Raw genomic sequence first — 20,373 nt, 5'->3', positions numbered from 1 at the left:
GCAATGCTTACTACAATGCTAACATAAGTCTTGAATAACTTGTGAAATCCAGGTAAATTTTTTGCGTCATTGCTTTGTTATAAACCTACAGGATATTAACGAAATCACTTTCATGTGCGAGTCTCCGATGGCCTCAATTCTCATGCTGGGCCACACCGTGCAGGTGCACCTGTGCGTGTGCACACACGTATTAGCTCTCGATATTGAATCATGCACCGATAGCAAACAGAATAATATAGAATACGAAACGGGAGTCTCATTTGGCGCGGAAAACACGTCTCGTCGTCGGCGCAATCGAAGGTCTTGTAGAGGACTCTTATTTTGGTACATCTAGCCCTCAAATGACGATGGAGCCAGCGACGCACGTGAAGCTTATGTGGCGTGCTCTCGCAAGTGTGTGTTTCTGCTCACACCTTATGGTCACTGTCTGCAGCCTGGAACCAATGAAGGGCTTCGAACCGGAAAAGGTCAGTAGTCTCATGATCTAAGGCTTTAAATTTGCTTACTTGAACATTCTTTGTTCCAGCTAGACATGCTAGCAATTTTTTCAAAATTTGATTCGCTGGATTTGATGAATCTGATGTCTCAAAGATGATCAACAGCGAGAACTCTCTATAGAACGCCTTTAGTTATTCCGCTCGTAAGTCGACGTACAGCGCAATGGAGCCGTTCGAGAACTTTCCTTGTTATTCCTTAGCCTTATGCACAACGATCCTGATTTTGTAAGCGGCTTTCTGCCGCTTCCTAGTGCCCTGCATATTATAGTGGATGGAACGTTGCAGATGTTGCAAATATAGTGAGACCGTAAACAATTTTCAGCACAAGCACGGCAGCCAAATCTAGGTGTTACGAAAGGATTTGGGCTTTTCGATTTTGCGAAATTATCCGTGAAATTATTTAGTTGTGTTTTCGTGGGTTTTCCTAAAGGTGGTAAAATGTGCTAACGTTATGTCTTAGATATGTCAATTCATTGCCGTAAGTATTTGTAGCTCTCTGTAAAGCACTTGCATTGTACGCTAGTAGCACTGTGTCGTCCATATACATCAGCCCGGAGACCCTCATCATTACGCACTTACATGAATAAAAATCTAATTCAATGCTTTCCAGTCCTCTTTCAAGGCCCTGAACATAAAGCGTGAAGAACAATGGAGACAAAGGACATTCTCGCTTCTGTTCTAGGTGAATTTCCACTAGTTACTCGCATGTACTGCCTTCCCATAGAAATTGTTCTCAGTTGTCCCAATGGTATTTGGCACAAAAGATACTTGAACAACATGCATACTATACCGATAGTTTGACCTCACCAACCAAATCATCAGAAGCCGTTGTTATTGCAGGAAACTAGGCCACAATAAAATGCTGTGTCACACTTAATGGCACCTGCGGCGGCAGAATATGCGGTAGTCATTTTGCCAGCTTTCGGAGTGCTGCATCCTGCCCAGTGATTCGAAATTAGCGCAGGTAATTCCAATCCTTAGGTCACGTAACCTCGGATCCCCCGAAAACTATCGTCAAATCTGTTTTACAAGCATTCCATGCAAGATCTTTGAACACATCATTTCTGCGTATGTTGTAATTTTTTTAGAACTCTATAATTCGGACCAACATGATTTTAGAAAAATCTTTTGCGAAACTCAACTACTATCGTTTGCTAAGAACTCATTTCAAATGCCGATTCGGGTTTCGATACTGCCTGCGTTTATCTTCACTGCTTGGACCCTGCTTGGACCATGAGTCCGTAGCATTGCATAAATAATAATAATAATAATAATAATAATAATAATAATAATAATAATAATAATAATAATAATAATCTCTAAACACGACTAGGCAATCGTAGAACAGTGGTTTACACCCGCAATCATCACAATGCACAGAGACCTGTCCATCTCGATAGCAGATCAGTATTTGCTTGTGTTCCCTTAGGCTGTCATTGAGGCATCTGCCAGTCTGTCCTATGTACACTTTGCCGCACGAGAAAGGGAAGCGATATATGACACCTTAAGTGCAGTGAGTCTACCTATGTTCAATGTGACCGGCTCATCTATCTTCAGGAGGAAGGAGTGTATCGGACTATGCCTGGCCCCTGCCTTGAGCGACCTGTTTCTCGCCCATCACGACACTTCTAAAAGGAAAACTCGCGGCGATAAAGCTTTTAGAAACCTTTACATACGTGGACGACTACCTCGTGATGTATGATTTGAATTCAAATAAAATTTAAACAGCGAATGACGTGGTTGCAATGTTCAACGAATGCCTTGAACTACCATCAGCTACCAAACAATAATGCTGTCCACATTTTAAATATAAAATTCAATTTGACTGCCGATAATTGCTGTTGCGAATATCACCCTAGGGAAACAAAGGTACTGCTTTTACATGCCTCGTCACATTCGAAGTTGGTGAAGCGAGCAATCGCAAACCTATGTTTTTTTTTAATGTGCTCCGAAAATCATGCTCCCACCGGATGCCTGGGAGTTTTCTGAGACAAAAAGAGCGGCTACTGGAAGCAGGCTACCCTCTCCACGTACTTTTGTCAGTGGCGGAAAATGTGCTGAAAAATATAGCTGAACCGCGTGGTAAGCACGTGCGCAACCATGAAAGGAGAAAGAAGGTGGTTGTGCCGTACGTGCATGGCATATCACTTGGTTTAAAGAAGGTTGCCCAAAAAGTGGAAGTAGGCGTCGCATTTTAAGCTCCGCAAAAGCTATCAAGCATATGTAAGGCCACCGATCCATTGAGAAAGATGAGCCGAGGCTGCGAGAAGAACCATCGGCCGCCGTTTGTGCACTGCGTGCAATGGTTTGCATAACGCTTCCCTTTCTCGTGCGGCAAAGTGTACATAGGGCAGACATGCAGAACCCTCAATGGCAGGCTAAGGGAACACAAGCAAAAATTTAACTCTTATCGAGATGGACATGTCTGCGTGCATTGTGATGATTGCCGGTGTAAACCACTATTTAATGATTGTGTAGTCGTGCTTAGAAATGCTGATAAAGTTGCGAGGGCGATTGTAGGAGCAAGTTTGATTGCAAAAGAAGGGTGCAAACTGTGTCAGTGCTCCGTTGATTTCTCTTAGCAGGAAGGAAATGGCCCACCTGGAAAATGCTTGGTTGCGCGTGCGATGATTGCCACTCGTTTGAGCTGGTATAAATACAATGCTTTTCTGAAACAAAATTCAATTGATGGTTAGCGCACGTCCTGTCGACTTTCTTGTCCGTGTCAATCCAGCGCTATGACTTCAATTGCTGCGGTGTAGGTGACCCGGCCGGGCCAGGCTACGCATTTGGTTTCATTATCTTTGGCTTCATAGGGAAGCCCTCGTCAGCAAGCAACACCGGGCCAATGCAAACACCATGCTGCAAACACCCTGCAGTACTTTTGTTTTGCTTGTGAACAGGATCCTAGCCAACACTTTGGGAAGCCGTCACCAGTGGAAGACAATTACATTGTGATTTCGTTCCAAGTGACCCTACATTAGTACGTATAAACGTATATGTTCGGTCGACATGGACCAACAATGTAACCCTGTACTAATCTTTATAAGTAATATAATCAGTGGCGTAGTCTGTTGGGATCTGTGGCATCCTTCCAGGGTGCCCATGCCTTGGGGAAATCCATGCAGAGACAGTTACGAAAGGGCGCAAGTGCTCGTCCGCATCGTTTCCTCTGGGGAAGCTTATGTAAGGTGACTCCAGCCTCCGTACAATAGCGGCGCAAAACTCGCGGACCGCCAGATTTACCGTAGAACAGATAACACCAAAATACTGTCCTCAGCAGAGGTAGCGAGAAGATACAATCGTATCGCTACACGTATATCCAATGTAATCGCCTTTTTCATGTTCGTGTCTAGCCGTCTCGTGGGCTCAGAAACACTCACAATGGAATCGAAGGTGGAGCAGTTAATTCTAAAGTTCTCTCTGAATCCGCTGTCAGGGAGGTGCGCAGCCGTTTCTTGGTACCACAAAATTTTGCGGGAGTATGTTCAAGCAGAACGATCGCCAGAAGAGAGTGCTGCAGCTATCAAAAGCTCTCGGCTCTTGCGCCGAGCACGTTCGAGGTAACCGTCCATTTCTAGTCAAGCAATAATGAACAGTAGCTGTAAACGCCGCTGGTGAACAGATTCCTCAAAAATGGCGAATACTGCCGAAAATTCCAGGTCTGCATCTTCAGAGTCAGTGTTCGGTGGAGCCATGAGGGCAATCGCATCGGCCTCACAGGTCCTCTCTCGAATCACACACACACATGCACATACACACAATGCACTTGAGCGCAGAACAAAACACGACGTGAAGTATTCTCAGCGAAGCCTACGCCACGTATGGCACTTGTAACCTGAAGCAGAGCAAAGTTTTAGCACAAACTACCACGCCGCAAGGACAACGTGCATCAAAAAGAAACTCAATGAAATTTTTTGGCTCTCGTAAATGCTACGCCGGTCACGGCAATCAGAGTTGGCAATGGCCAAGCAGCTAAATAATATGGAGTCATGAAAGACTTTCAGCATTAACCCAGAAAGTCTTTTTGTATATGTTTTTACAACATGTATCTCCATGCTAGTTATTATTTCTTTATCATATACCGTCAACGTTGCTTAAAAAATTTTGCGCGCACGATGGCCACCTGATCGCATAGGTTTGCTGAACCGAGTCTGCGTAGCGCTGGCAAACCGCGCCCGGGTTAACCGCGGTTAACCATGTGAACCATGGCTAAGCTTACCTGCGGTTAACCACGTGAACCATTGCTAAGCTTAACCGCGGGTTTATCTGCTCGTGTGACAGGGGCTTAAGAATGCTGACGCATTAAAAGATCCTTTAAATTTCCTAAATGTTCGTCGGAATCGAACCCCCGTTGCAAGGCTTCCTCAAGGACTGCACTCTGACAGTTTAGCATGCTGCGCCACAAACTTTCTGCCTTTGAACCTCTCGCGCACTTGGGTCACTGTGCGCCACTGGATGTGCGGTAAGCGAGGGGACAGTTCTCAGCCTTCGCAGGCACCGTCGCGTCATGGTTCTCTTCTACGAGCCAGGCGTGAGCTTCTCCACGGCACCACTAGATGGCACAGCGTGGCCAGAAAGAAATACGGGAAAGGAGCTTGGTTGCCGCATGACGCGTGCCTCAGCATTCAAAACGCACTTGTGGGCCATTATTTTGGAGGCCACGCGCAGGCTTCGCGGTGGCGCCGCTAGATGGCGACGAGTGTCCTTAGGGAAGCGCCCCAGAGGAGTTCTGGTGCAGTACACGTCCGATATATAGCTGGCTTAAACGGTGGCAATACCTTCTGTTGCTATATTGATTTAATACTAAACGCTTTACCATCGACAGTCATCGTAAGATGGGTACTAACTTATTGTTATCCCGCGTTATCTCCATCAACATTACTTATCACTTTTGCCGGAGCTTGCTCGGGTAACCTGCGAGAGGTGGCAGATATAAAAATTAACGGCTGAAATTATTTGAATGTGCTCCGAATTAGCCAGCTTTTGTATAGATACTTTAGAGTGCAGGTTTTGCATCTATATATAAAAAAGTGGGTTCTTGAATATAGTTGCGGTCGGCACCTTCAAATAGAAAGTACCCAGCATTTCAGTAAGGTCAAAAACTATTGGCTAACAACATGACCATTATCGGGCCCTGGGGAAGTACTGCTTTAATAGTGGACGTTTCAGACGCTATTTACTACCCTGAGCATTTAAAGAGTGTTATCCATCCCGGAATGAGGTTAACCTCATTCCAATTAAGGAAAGCTTTACAGCGTAAGCTGTTATGGGCTCATTCGAATAGCCGTTTCGGTTGGCGATGCTTTCCGTCACCGACACCAGTGTCTGTCGCAGCTATCGCGAGGAATGAGGAAAAAAAATACCCTTTTCCAGTCTGGATCAAACCCGGGCACGCTGCGCGGGAGTCAGCTATTCTGCCACTGAGCCACACCCGCTTTTTTGCTTTTTATTGCATGGAATTATGAATAGTGTCATGCAAAAGTCAGTTATGGTGCATTTGGACACACATGAAAAATAAATGCACACATGCTACGCAGTCCAATGAAAGTTGAGAAAGAATTCACCGATGATTACGATACACATTAATGCGAAATTGGAGCGCATGTGTATACGCGCTTCCATTTCGCGATATATTGCCTGGCGCGCACAATCTGCCTTGTGCGGAGGAGGAGGAGGAGGAGGAGGAGGAGGAGGAGGAGGAGGAAGAAACATTATTCTTGTCCTGTACAAGGTGTTGCCACCTGCCTGGCTAGTCCCATGTTGGGACCGGGAGGTCAAGCCTCCTAGCCCTATCACGGGCGTACTGGGCAGCCAGGACTTGAGGGATATGATCTGGAGATCTGATCATTCCTAAAAACCGATTCCGGGAAATGCCAGGGCCGAGCTACCCACACTCCCAGAGCATATGTTCAAGCGTGCATACCTCCTTTTTGCATGTTTTTCATATAATATTCATGCCTGCAATGCCGTACCATTCCTTTATTTGTGCAGGTGAATAATAAGACTCTGTTTGTAATTGCCTAAGCGTAACTGCTTGTGCTCTGTTTAGTCTATAGTGAGGAGGTGGAAACTCCCTCCTTCCCATGTAGTAATGCTTTGTAACTTCATTGTATGTAGCCTCGTGCGGCCTGTTGCACACGAAGCGAAGAGTGCCTCGATTCCCACAATAATCTGGAGATCGCGAGAGACGGCGCGTGGGTGACGCGCGGGCGCGATCCATAGCAGCCGCGGTAGACAAATCAACCAGACGAGGCGCGCTACTCTGGCGCCATATCGTAGCCATCGTCGCCGCACTAGACTTTTCTACTCCCGTTTTCGCCATGCCCTCCTCCGCTTTCCTCCTCATGGTTCCGCTGCACCCTCCTCTCCGCTTTCCTCCTAGCGTCTTTCATCCCGCGCTCCGATCAGCGTTTTCTTTCATCCGTCACTGTGCTCGTTCTTTCGCTTACGCTACCACCGCCGACGCCGATGCTCGCCTCAGAAATGGATGCCTAAGAGCTGCGCTCTAAAATTGGGCAAACAAACTCACACGTCGAAAAGCAAATCCCCTTAGGAACGGGATCAAAGGTTCCAACCACACTACGCACTTGACAAGCAGCCTCTTCTCGAAAGACAGACCTTGTCGAGCGAGGTGCTTCGGCACGTCTGTCGACCATACGACTTCTCCATTCACCTTCACCTTCCCCTTGGGAGAAAGGTGAAGACCTGCAAGATCAGCGACGGCTGATCTGGTGGGCACGCGGAGTGGCATGAGCCGATGGGACCCTGAACTAAGGGCTCCATCCAATGAAGAAGTTACCGCGCTTCATTAGAAATAAATGTTTTCTCCCTCTCTCTCCATAGGGGATAAGGTCCCCATATCTAAACAAATCACATGGTGTAATACTCATTGTTTTTTTAAAGGAAGGAGCTGGATATCGTAAGAGGTGCGAGGAAGTTCTTGCTTGATAGTTCTTTGTAAAACGTCCCAAAAATAAGACGCATCACGACAAAGAATAAATCAATGTTCTGTTCTCTGGCTGGCAGCAAAATCTACAGTTTGCAATCTAGGGTAGATATAATTCTATTTCATGAAGCCATGTTTCGACAGGCCAGGAGGAAGTAAAAAAAATTTTTTCCCTGCTCGTGGTATACACATTTGACGGACAGGTAATTCTGCGCTATTCAATTCTATTTCAAAAGATATTAAGAAATTTATGCTTCATATTAATTTCGAATATTCCACCCATTTCTTGGCCCATCCCCCATCGTGGGTAGGAGCCACACGCATCACAGGCTACAACAACAACAACAACACGGCAAAGAAGATCTTGACCAAATAGAGGCCGACACGGCTTTCGATACAGAGGTTCAGGGAAAAGGTTATGCACAAGTGCTATATTTAGCGACGTCCAATCAGCGCTAAACAGATATTGTACCGAGAATTTGGCTTCAACAAATAAAACAGTGTCGACAAATTATTCTACTAAGCCCCACAACGGCAATTCTTGAGGAATGTTGCTCATCACAAAAAGAAAAGGGCCTTAGTGATGCAAGACGTGTTATATTTACAGCAAGAAGGAATTGACGACGGACGTTTTTAAGGCAATACAATCGCATGGCCAATTGTGGCCCAAACAAATGCACAAGACTGAGACCTCCCTTCTCAAGTGGATGATAAAGGTTGTCTCTTCTCATGGCTTCCCATGATGAACGCCAAATAAAAGATGCAAATATTCTATGAAATGCCTGAACATGGATGTAAGAGCAGTGCAAGACCTGCAGAACATAAGGAAGATTAAAAGCAAAAATAAAACATATTGTGTGCCTTAGCTACCGCAAGAATAGAAAGGTCACGTCCCTGCCAGGTTGTCGCCTTTCGACAGATAGTGGTCATGGCGGGCGTCGCCCCATGAGGTACGCCAAGAGGCATAAGAACAGGCACACGAAGATGTCGTGGCGGAGACTCATTCAAATGAATATTCGAGCACACAGAAGGAGTTATAGCCCGCATGCCTAGCCAAAGCGCGCTACATTTATCGAAATTGCACTAGTTCCTGTAGTATCCCGGAACTACAAGGTGGTGCTTGACTCACTATTACTGGGCTTATCGACGGGAAAAAAGGCAATGTCTTTCGCATAAGCTAGAACTGTAATTTCTTCATCTGCCTACCTGTGCCCTTTAATCATGAGTTACACCCTTGAGCAAAGCGGGTGCAATTTTACAGCAAAAAGTAAAGGGGAGAGAGGAGAACCCTGACGGACGGATGACTTTAGCCGTATTAAAGCTGGGAAGGTATGGTTCTTAATTACCTTGTAGGGCGCTGGTCATAACAAAGTGTCATACCATTGTATAATACATCCCCGAACTGAAGATGTCGCAGTAGTCGGAACAAAAAATTGTGCTGCACCTCAGATTAACCAGGTTAATTTTAGATAGAGTTACCGGATCTATACTACCATTTAGGTAGTCAAGGACTGAACACGATACATCAATATTGGTCTGTACAGAGCGTCCTCACATCCACAGCTCTGATGGTCACCTAATAATTTAGCTGTGTCTTTCTGCAACGTATTTGTAAGTACGTTTACTAATATTTTATAATCGACGTTACATAAAGATATCGGCCAGTATCGTTTACTCTCTCTATTGCTTCATTATAAGTACTATTTGAGGTCAAGGTTAAGTGGCCCTGATAGAAAGATGGAGAAATCTTATCACGTTTCTTTGAGAAGCTGCTGAAGAAAACGACAGAGGAATCCCTCAAATGTTATATAAAATTCAGCACTACTGCCGTCAGGGCCATGCGTATTGTTTTTGTGCAGAGTTTCAAGTGGAAATTCATTTTCTTCTTGAGTTATTGACCCTTCAACGCTGCATCAATCATCTTGTTGTAAGTTTGGCATAAGGGAAATGAATTGATCAGCTTTTGAACCGTAACCATACTGAAGCCTAACTGCAGTGAAAAGCTTTTCATAATGATCTTTAAATGCGGCTTTTTTTGGGGCAGGGATGTTTCTGTGTATATGGAACCACCAGATTAAATTAATGACATTTGCTTGGAAAGCGATGCTACCTTGCAGCGAAAACATGCCCTATACACGCGTATCAGCGTGCGAGGAGACACGCGATGTGAGATGCGCTCGGCAAAGCGTCGACACGTGCACACTTTGCAATGCAGCTGCATATTATTACACCAGGTGGCACGCCATGTATCAGTTGTATTGGTAACGGTAGAAGATAGATAAAGAAGGTCTGAGGAAGAAAAACAAAATTAGAGAAATGTATACACAACTGCTAGAATGAAAACATGTATACCTTATTAAATAAAGCTGGCTAGGTGACTCTTTGTCACCATCCCGTTTCAAGGAGGATTCAAATAATTCATTATTAGCATCAAATCGTGCCACATATAAATCGATGCAAGATGCGCGCCGCATGTCATCGATACGTGCGCACTTTGCTTTGCACTTTCACATTATTACACCAGGTGGCACGCCATGTAGCAAGCAAGGTGAGAATTTGTCGTGCCCACTTTTTCAATGGAAATGCCAATAAATCACCATCAATAATCAGCAGCACCAGCAGCATAGGTAACGATACAAGGTACATAGAGAACGTTTGAGGAAGAAAAAGGAGGTTTAGGAGATCTGTACGAAAAGTGCTAGGATGAATCTTCATGAGCCATTTCACTCTGTGAAGGTGAGTGACCAGCGAAGCTGTTTAGCACACGACACACAGGTGACAAAGAATTTTGAGCAAAGGTACCAACTCATTTACTGTGTTTTTATATACATTCGCGTTTACGACGGGACCGCCGCTTTGATTAACCGTAGGAAACAAGACAAGCGTTACGTTCGACGGGACTGCCACCACGAGTGAGCCGGAAGAAAGGAAAGTAGATACACAAGCGGTTGGAACGCCGAAAAAGAGAGGGCAGTGCGAATGTAGACATGACCGACGTGGGTCAAATTGTAGTATCTATTCATATGAGCTTAATATGCAATACGATTTCTATTTGGACCCAAGATTGTTCACTTATTTTTCCAAGTTGTTTGAGTGCTTGTAGCCTTGCTTGCTGAGCGCTTGTAGCCTCTGCCTTACGGGGGTTTGAGATATTGCATTTTTGGCTTGCTTACGGGGTATAAAGCATTGCATGTTTGATTGCTTACGGAGGGGTATGAGCAACTGCTGATGAACAAAGATGCTTGTTTTGAGCTGGGTATTTGTTTGAAAGCACGCTGTTGCGTACGTTGTATGCGTGATTCCTAAGAATGTATGCACCGTCAGCTTTACTTTGTTGAGTGCTTGTAGTCTCTGCATTACGAGGGAGATGAGCCATTGCATTTTGCTGGTTTAGGGGGGTATGTGCCACTCCTGATGATGATAATTTTTGTTGTCGCATACGAATAATACTTAGAACCCTGGCCATAAACAACTACGCTGTAAACCATGTATGCTTACCTGATTAAATCAAGCAGGCTCGGTGAATGTCACTGCCGCGTTACAAAGTGAACGCCAATAAATAATAATAATAATAATAATAATAATAATAATAATAATTACATCGTGCCATTTGTCACGCGATGTGACATGCGTACCGCATATCGTCCATCTTACAAATTTTACATTTCAGTCATTACATTTACATTGCAGGTTGTATTCCTCCAGGTGTCTCGACATGTAGCAGTTGTATGTTGCATGTAGCTGGACCTAGTTAAATCAAGCAGGCTAGTTGACTACTCGCCACCGTCCTATTTCAAAGGGAATGCGAATAAATAACAACATCCATGATCATCAAAAGCATCGTATAGTCCCACGGACCAAGGGATGCGACATGTCTCAAAGCGTATACTCACTCTTCGGTACACGCTATGGCGCCTCCTCGCAAAGTACGAATGGCTGCTGAAGAAGCGAATTGTAGAGCTAGGCGCGGCTGCAACTAGGCAACGCCGTGCTCAGTAGGCCGCTGTGCATAGAACAGGAGAAACCGCAGCACAAGCCGCAGCCCATCGCAGAAGCCGGGCGGACAGTTCAGGTCGTTCTCGCGAAAACGATGCAAAGAGACTTTTCCACGAAGACCTTGTAGTGCGTGGTGCCCAAAAATGCAGCTCCCACGGAGCCGCTCCTCCTGCTTACAGAGTGCCTGTGCGGGATGTGCCACGCAGGCCTGTTACTTTTTGATTAGGGTTATTGGAAAAGTGAAATTTTCTAATTGAATCGAATATAAATATTCGAAATAAGGTCCCCGAATATCGAAGCTAAATCGAATGTTTTCTCATTTCTATGGAAAGTGAAAGAAGTTAGTGCGGAGCACATTTGATGCTAAAATGACGGTGATATAGATTATCAGACATATATATGTAAAACAGCTTAGAACTGGGTGCCCGGAACACTGTGGAGCGTGCACATGTGTAATAACTTGTTTCAGTTATCTGGAGTACCATCGCAAGGATATTAGCGAGGGAACGACACTGGGCCATATACAGGTGCAGTTTCGTGTTCATCGAAGGAGATAAGTGGAGCACTACAGTTCTTTATTTAAGAAATGCGAACATGGTAAGACTCGGCAAGTAATAACTTGAAATAAATTCCTATACGGGATACCTAGAATGTCACAATTTCGCCCTCGGCTTCCTTCGCGCACTTTCGCTCGCACATATAGCATACAACTGTTTTATCGCCCTTGGGCTTTATACGGAACATTACGGAAACAGCGACGACGACAGCAAAAATGCACCTGGAGTGTGCATATAATTGTGATCGCAGTAAAAGCGAGTCATTCCTAATGAATAACTAGAGCTTAGTGATCAGACGTTTTGGGCCCCGTTTGTTCGATCAAGAACTCCATTGTGCTTGTGGGCAGCAAGTATCAAAGATACAGGTATTTTAGATACAACCTCAAATACTACTTGGGTATCTTGTATTTGTATCAGTATCTGTATTTCCGATACATAAAAGAATGTATTGTGTATCTTAAGATACAAGATACAGGCTATCGAAACATCACCGTGCAAAACTATAAACGTTGGCTCAACTCCGCTTCTCAAAGCTGATACTGCTGCCACAAAGCTCCCGGAATAAAACAAAGGCAGCGACATTCTCTTATCTTTCCGCCAGAGCCATCCAGAGCAGAGTCACGTGCTGGCACTCGCGCCGTCTCTACAAAAACAAGCGCGCGAACATGCGCGCGCAACCGATCTTTTGTTTTCTTGATTATTGTGTCTTTAATTGCGCGGCTGCCATGAAACTTGCGCGCAGCCACTAGCACTTTGCTGCGCGCGCCAATACGTGCGGCGTCTTTCGCGCAAATTCTGATGCCACTGTAGTGTCGTTATGAATTAGTGAATTTCAAGAAATTTTAGCTTGTCATGTTGGTCCAAGTAGCCCAACGGGTTTTTATGTATGTATGTCATTTTGTGAATAAAGAAAAAAAAAAAAGTCGTTATCCAACTTTGTCTTGCGTGGTGCTTTGCTACGAAGTATGCTGCATGTTAGGAAGGGGATTCAGAAAAGGTTATATTGCCAAATACTCTGTTTTTCACATGAGCGTCCACACAAGCCGTTTTAAGCTATTTTCCACACGTACTGAATATTTTATTGTCTGACCTTATCAAGTAAGTTCATAATACTTCATGCTTAAATACCATAGCTATTAGTGGTGCCGCATGTATCGTGTTTCTATGTATTCAAAGTGATTGTGTAATACGGAACCGTCTTTCTATTTTACTTAGATATATTTTCTGTCTTTTAACTCGCCATTAAGATTTTACTGTTACAAATCACAATGTAATCGGGGCTATGAGTGGCAGTAGTGTTAACAGCGGCGGTATCCTGTGACGCTTTGTACCATTACGGTTTCTATAAAACGTTCTTGGGCTGCACAAGCTTTCACGTAGAAGAAAAAACCTAAAACATTGCGCGTTAATTAATATGTCGCTAACGAACGCTTTACGCCAGCAGATAAGCAGAATGCGAAAGGTCGTTGTGGCTTTATGTGCTCTTTGCATACATAATCCGTCACAAAAAGGCGTTTCACATCACACAGCGTTACACAAGGGTAGCTATATGTATTTTCATCATTTGGTAATGATAGTGATTGCAGTTTTGTCATTACTATGATATACACTGATTGGTTCGGTTACAATCTTAGACAGAATCTTGGCCAAGGTTAAATCTATACAAGATCGTTGCTGAGTAGCTGAGTGACTAGGGGCCGTATAACGTAAAGCGATTCCAATATGTTTTTATTCCGATCTCCTGACGTCAAATTCGCGTAACCGCCGAAGCAAGCATCGGGTGGTCACTCGCAGGGTTGTCTGAACAAACCAATCAAATGCTCCCCTCGTTCATAGGAGGTCACTTTTGTTTGCTTGAAAAACGGATAACATTGCCTGCACTGAGTGGCTTGAGTTATCTAATTGGCTCTCAAGAGGCGAGGAGCATGCTCAAGTGGAGAGGGATTCGATGGGGCCGAGCCACTGCACTGAATATCGATAACCGGATGAAGAGGGTGGTGTCGGCGTCTACGATTCCTCCGCTTTCTCTTAGCTTGTGGTGGCTCGTCGACAATCGCTGCGGAATGCAACGGAAGCTTAAAAATAACGCTAAAACGGATCTTCAGCAAAGAAGAGTTGGCAGAACGAGGTTGTAAACGTGCCGAAAGTTCTCGAAAACGTTACACGGCCACGCAAAATGTTTTATTACACGCAAATAAACCCATGCTCTCCGGCAGGGGCGAGTAGCCTGTGCCGGAGCGATCGGCAGGCAGCCATCTTTTATTCCTTTCGGAACGGGGCAGCCTGTGGCTATTCAGAAGAAATTTCAGTTTTGTTCGGCATATTAATGCATCTTCAACGCGTACGCGTCACTTTGACGTGGTAAGTTTTTGTGGTTGTGTGACTTCGCGTGAGAGGCAGGTGAAGTGGGTGCAGTCCGGAAACTTTGGACCAATAACCGAAGGCTAAGGGCAAAAAAGCGTCGAATCAGAAATAGCTATTTTTGTTTTGTTCGGTCATATTATGCCTCGTGACAGACAGGTGAACTGGGGGTGGTTCACAAATGTTTTTGACCAATCGGGGTTGGCTGTTTGCTGAATTGGAATACAAAAGTTTGGAACAGTTTTACGTTATAGCGCCCTAGGATGGGTGTAGCAATTAAAACCGAATTCTTCTAGCACAATTTGAGTAAACCATTTCTTGTCTTGAAGTGTCCACATTGAAGTTTCCAACGATGATCACAGGGGTAGTGTCTTCACGGCTAACACATGCAAAATGCATGGTCATGAACTTCTGCATATCAGACTCGGGTGTGCTGGGACACTAGACATCACAATTCTGTTTTTGGTTTGTGTGGTACAGACATCCCCACAGTAGCTGGACTTGTCCTCTTGCGAGTGAAGGGTTTATGGTTGTACATATATTTGGTCCTTTGCGCATATGGCAATGCCTCCTGCTCATCAGTCCATGTGCTGTTCACAAACGATTCCAGTATACCTATCGACTTGGAAGAATGCATCCTGATTGATTTGTATCAGTTATTATTGTTTATTGTTATTATTATTAGGGTTCTTGAAGTGCTTGAAGCCTTAGGGTGCAGTGCTTAGGGAGCCTTGGAAGCCTTAGGGTGCAGCATTAGGGTGCAGTGCTTGAAGCCTGCTTCACCTACACCGCGGGTCAGCCCGGTGTTGCATTATCTCCGGGATCGGCCCACATCTATGCCCACAGACACTCTAGATGCATTGGGGCTAGAGGCACGTAGCCATTAAAGCAATAAATGTTCGGCACAGATGATACACACAACGAGCCCCAGAATATATATTCCTGAGTAAAGTTTTCATCGTTTGAGGCTTGCGCAACTCACAAATTGTGATTTTTCTTTTCGGAAGGGCGTTATGCAGACATTATACCTGAGAAACATTGTGGAGTATTGAAGCGATGAAACCCCAACAGAATCTATAATCTGCATCATAATAAAGAAGGCCGATACCAATGTGCCTCGAAGTCGATTCCGCAGTGAAATAAGTAGCGTCCGCTGTTCGGGTGACCATATCAAGGAGTATGTTTGGCGTTCTTTCTTGAGCTCACGGAAGAAGACGCACAGCGCATTCAAGCTCGTCTTGCCTCGCCTATAGGCTGACGCATGGCGTACGCTGCTCCTGCCACCAACGTGTATAAGAGTCTTATGCCAAATAGAAAAAGAAAGTTACAACAAGATTCCGTAGATCCTAGCCTGAGGACGGTCTCTCGAGGACCGTCCGTTCCAGTGCGCACCTTCTGCCGTCTTGTTAGCGTGCTCCGTTGGCGGCCGAGGCAATTCCAGTTCGTCCGCGATGTGTCACGGAAAAGAGGTTGCGCGCAGAAGAGGATTTTCATGTTTGTGCGAATGGATTTGAGAGTTGACGCAAGAGCAAAGACGCGGGCGTACGTCGGACAGTATGAAATTGCTAAAAGAATAAATAAAATCAGAATTGGTACCGAGAAGATGGGGGTAAAATCACTTCGTGTGAGGTCTGAATGTCGCAAAAAAATAAAAGAAGCCGAACAACTACCAAATTATGTAAGTATGGTGAGCTAAAAATCTGCGGCAAAAGAAAAAGGAAGAAAAGAGCCACAGACTCTTTGAGACACGAGAAAGCGAAGGCTTGAAGGTACCGTGTCTGCTTCGTAGATTTTACCAGCAAGAGTAAAAAATAAGGTTAAGGGCGTCAGTGGATAGAAACTACATTTATTCTCCAAAAATGCTACCCTAGACCCTCAGGTCTCAGTATCGCGTATCCTAATTCGTAAGCACAACTATTTCCAAAGAAAAGGAAAAAAAAACGCTTGAAAGGCGAACGCGGAGGTCCTTATTTTGGTGCTCCACAAGGAATAAAGATAGTACCGCAACCACTCCATAAAGAAGAAAGAGATCAGAAACTGATGCTATACAATCACAATTTACTCTTCATGTGTCAAAAAAATGGCGCAACGGCTTAAGTGTACACCAGCCCATTTCTGAATCTAAGCAAAAATTGCGCTCTTTGGAGCTTTTGCCCTTGAACGATATTCGCCATCCATCTCGCATGCGTTTCCTTCCTTTAAAGCTTCACTCACGCCACGAACAAAACTTGAGTCAGGGATTCTTTTTTTTTTTATGAAGTTGCACATGTTGGCGACTGTAGTGTTGCGCAGTTCTCCAGAAGCGATAAATTTGGTGAACAGTCACAGGACGATAACATCGGGTTATACGAAAAAAAGTTTCCGCATTGCATCCTTAACAGAAATGTACATAGCGTGCGCAGAGTATTGAATAAAGAAAGTAAAAGCAACATTATTTAGGATTATTTTTCAGGCACAAGATAACCTCCATTTTCTGGAAAATATTTTCATAGTGTTCTAATATATTACGGGACGCTCAGGAAGGGTTTCTATCTTTCAGTATCACTTTTAACAAATTCCAGCGTAATACTTTTCAAGGATTAGGTCATTTTGGTGTGATGCATTATTAGAGTTTCAAATGTTAAGGGTACTCAGTATACAGAAGGAGCTCCATAGATAAAATGATTTCTAAGATTCCATTATCTGCGAAATGAGGAACCAAATGAAAGGCTTTGCTTTAGAGCCCTAAAGAAAACCGATATCAAAACGATAGGGGACTCCTGATGCTTTGTAACGGCACTAATCTAACACGAGTCATTTTTAAACCACCATTCAGGCATCTTTTTGGCATAGTTTTTTCAGCGAGTGGTATCTGCATGTCTGACGAAGACAGAGAAAAAGGAATCAATAGAATGAAAGTCAACCCTTTCTCTTTTTTTTTTCTTAGTATTGATTTCTGTATTGTCTCGTCGTAAGCGCAATGTGGCTGTTTTATGATTGCGCGACCTACGAGCTACTTTTAGTTTTATGACGCTATGGCCACTTATGACCTAGGAATCGGGCTATCGTCATAACATATATCACGCTCACGCAGCAGGAAAATCAAGAATTCTCAAAAGAACGTTGTCTTTCCTTTTTTTTCTCTCTTCATAATATAACCCGTAAAACCCTGTAGCCCTCGAGAAAAGACCTGTTACAAAGCAACAGAACGAAACATGCACCATGAGTTTGATCGTAACATATAAAGATAGTGGTAATTATTCAAAGCTAACTAACGCTTTAAGAAAAAGTTAGCTATCTGGCATGGTTCTGAAACATGAGCCAATGGAATTACACTCCCGGGAAGCAGAGAGTATGACGAATTAAAATAAAATAAACACTTATTGTATTATTCACTTCAGACCTTATTACCGTGATTAATACAGTTTAAAACGTACTTCAGCCGCGGAATGAAGTCGTCGTAGAGTGTAGTACGACAAAAAATATTTATGAAAGAACGAGCAAGGGGTAATAGTGAGACGAATGTAGTTAGGGTACAAGTGATATAGGCTAGTTAGATAAGCTGTACTCGCAGTACGGTTTTACTTAGAAAGAAAGAAAGGAACAGTATAATTTTGTACTAATGGAAGGGAGTTAAGTGGCTTATCGACACTAAGGTTTCATTAATTAGGACGGATAATCAAGCTTGGATCGCATCACTGCTTTGTAGAGCAATAGCTTTAGCCCAGCAACAGCGTTGATAGTGTTATAGACGCACGCAGGTAAATATTGTCATGAAAATGTGCGAGTCGTTCGACTAGTCGTTTGAACGAAGGAACTTAATTAGCGCTTTCGTCGCCCTCGGGTGCGAGGTCTCTAGGAGCCAGCACTCCCAAGATCGTCTGCACGGAAAGCGGCCGTTGTACGCGCTTCTCTCAACCTCCTTGAGTATGTTTTTCTGTTCATCTTTCTCTATCGTCTTACCGATTTCCCACTGCAGGTAATCAAACTGCTAGTTTCTCTTCTGGTTGTTATTCCCGTTATTTTCATCTTGCTTATCTCTTTCTTGGCGGCGTTAGCTAGAAATATCCAACTGTGCAATTGCTACTGGTAATGAATTGTCCAATTAAGTAGCGGTGGTTTTAATGTGCTCACTGAGCTATTTATGTGACGTGAATAAATCTAGGGACACTGTTAAGATCCTAGGCGCCAGAATGCGGAATAGTTTCTAGACATGCTTCTAAAATTCCATGTGGTATTATTTAATTCGATTAACCACTTCCATCAACAATCAACCATATTATTCAGATACCGTATTATAATATTGTCAGCATTACTAGTTTCCGTGGAGATAACGTGGCCGAGGAAGTGAATGTTTGAATAAATCGTAACAGTAAGGTCACTAATATAAATCAGAAATAATAGAGGTCGTAGAACGGACATATGTGGTGCGCCTGGCAAAACTTCACGGAGTAGTCACTGATGACGCTTAGCGTTAATGAACTGAAAGCGATTAGGAAAAATGAAAGTTGGAAGGCGATTTTTATTAATGATGTCATAAGGAGCCAACAAACAAAGACACTAAGGACACCACAGGGGAAATTACTCGTACTTACGAAGGTTGCGGGATCATTTTCCAATTGCGGCAAGTTGTATTTTCATCTACTTTTAATTCCATTGTTATATAATTTCTTTATTTCAATTAGTAAGTACAAGCAATAAGTGTGCGTGCGTGCGTGCGTGTGTGCATGCGTGCGTGCGTGCGTGTGTGTGTGTGTGTGTGTGCGTGCGTGTGTGCGTGTGTGTGTGTGTGGGTGGGGGGTGCGTGTGTGTGGGGGGGGGGGGAGCGGACCAGTCTCAGACTCCTTCAGCACCTTCTTCATCCGGTTATCTACTTTCACTGTGCTGACTCGGCCCCATCGAGACGCTTTCCTCTTGAGGGTGCTCCTCGCCTCTTGTCAATCTATTAGATCAGAAAAACTGCTCAATGTAGGCAATGCTATTCGCTTTGACAGCAAAAACCAAATCACCGCCCCTCCCAGTCCGTCAAGATGGTCGAACAGCGGAGCTGTGTTAGTTAAACCGAGTATAATACCAAGCAAGTCAAACTTCGCCGTCAGTCTATATTGTAAATCGTAGGGAAGAGGTTTGAGTTGCGTCAGGTTGTACTCGAGCCAGAGCCTGCGGCAGACCTTGCCACTGTGACCAAAGTCTCGATCCAGGAATTTCCACTTGGAGCGAGCAGTGGCTCCACCGTTCAGGGTGGTTGCTTCTCTGCGTTGGCGCCGTTCTAGAGCTTCTCGTTCGCGGAGCCCGGGTTGTTCATTGCGACGCCGCTGATGTGTTCCCGCGTCACGGGCGCGCCCTTCGCTATCGGCCTTCCGGCGCAGCCGTTTAAACTTGGCATCTGTGGCGCGCAGCTCGGGGTCGACCCTACGACGACAAGCCCGTTAACGAGCCAACTCTCGCTGACTCTCGCGGTAAGCGGTTTCTTGCTCGGGAGTACGCACTACTCGTGGTCTTCCCGTAGTTGTGGCGGGGTTAGCAGCATCCGCCCGGCATTCCCGCTTTCGATTCTTAAAAATTAAATTGCTTCGACTTTAAATCCCTCCATCTTGTAAGACAATGAATGGCTCATGCCCCGTTAAGCAATGGCTCATTGTCCCGTAAGCACGGCCACCCCATTACGACGACCGAAGAGAAGTGAAATTCTACGTTGGAATGGAGACCCGCAACCGAGCCAGCTGCGGAAGAAAGCGACGACGCTCGAGCCTTGCTGATGACGATTGTTTTAGCGAAGTCTGACAAAGACAGCACAGGGCCTGCATAAGCAGCTTCGTTGTAAAAACGTGACCTCATATGAAGGGGGAGCGCATTTAATTGGGCTTTTCAAACAATGTTTCGAGTTACCTCCCGATGCTTGCGTCAGTGGTTACGTAAATTTGACGTCAGTAGACTGGAATAAAACAAGATCGTAGTAGCTTTACGTTCTAGGTCCCCAGAAAATGTCCGTGCCGGGAAGTGATTCCCTCTTTTCGAGATGAAGGGGGCTGAA

At 44.6% G+C, this 20,373-nt stretch overlaps 1 protein-coding gene across 1 annotated transcript in view; it reads left to right on the top strand.

The window, feature by feature from the left end:
• Window positions 1–316: 316 nt before the first annotated feature.
• Window positions 317–20,373, top strand: part of LOC126524725 (uncharacterized) — a 112,962-nt gene continuing 92,905 nt past the window's right edge. Inside the window, exon 1 of the mRNA XM_072287023.1 lies at window positions 317–467. Coding sequence (XP_072143124.1) covers window positions 342–467 — 126 coding nt within the window. The 5' untranslated portion in view covers window positions 317–341. The remainder of the gene's footprint in view (window positions 468–20,373) is intronic.

This window comes from Dermacentor andersoni, chromosome 3, assembly GCF_023375885.2.
Source record: "Dermacentor andersoni chromosome 3, qqDerAnde1_hic_scaffold, whole genome shotgun sequence".
NCBI classification, from domain to species: domain Eukaryota; kingdom Metazoa; phylum Arthropoda; class Arachnida; order Ixodida; family Ixodidae; genus Dermacentor; species Dermacentor andersoni.
The sequence above is the reverse complement of the archived record's forward strand: the minus strand, read 5'-3'. Positions and strand labels throughout refer to the sequence as shown.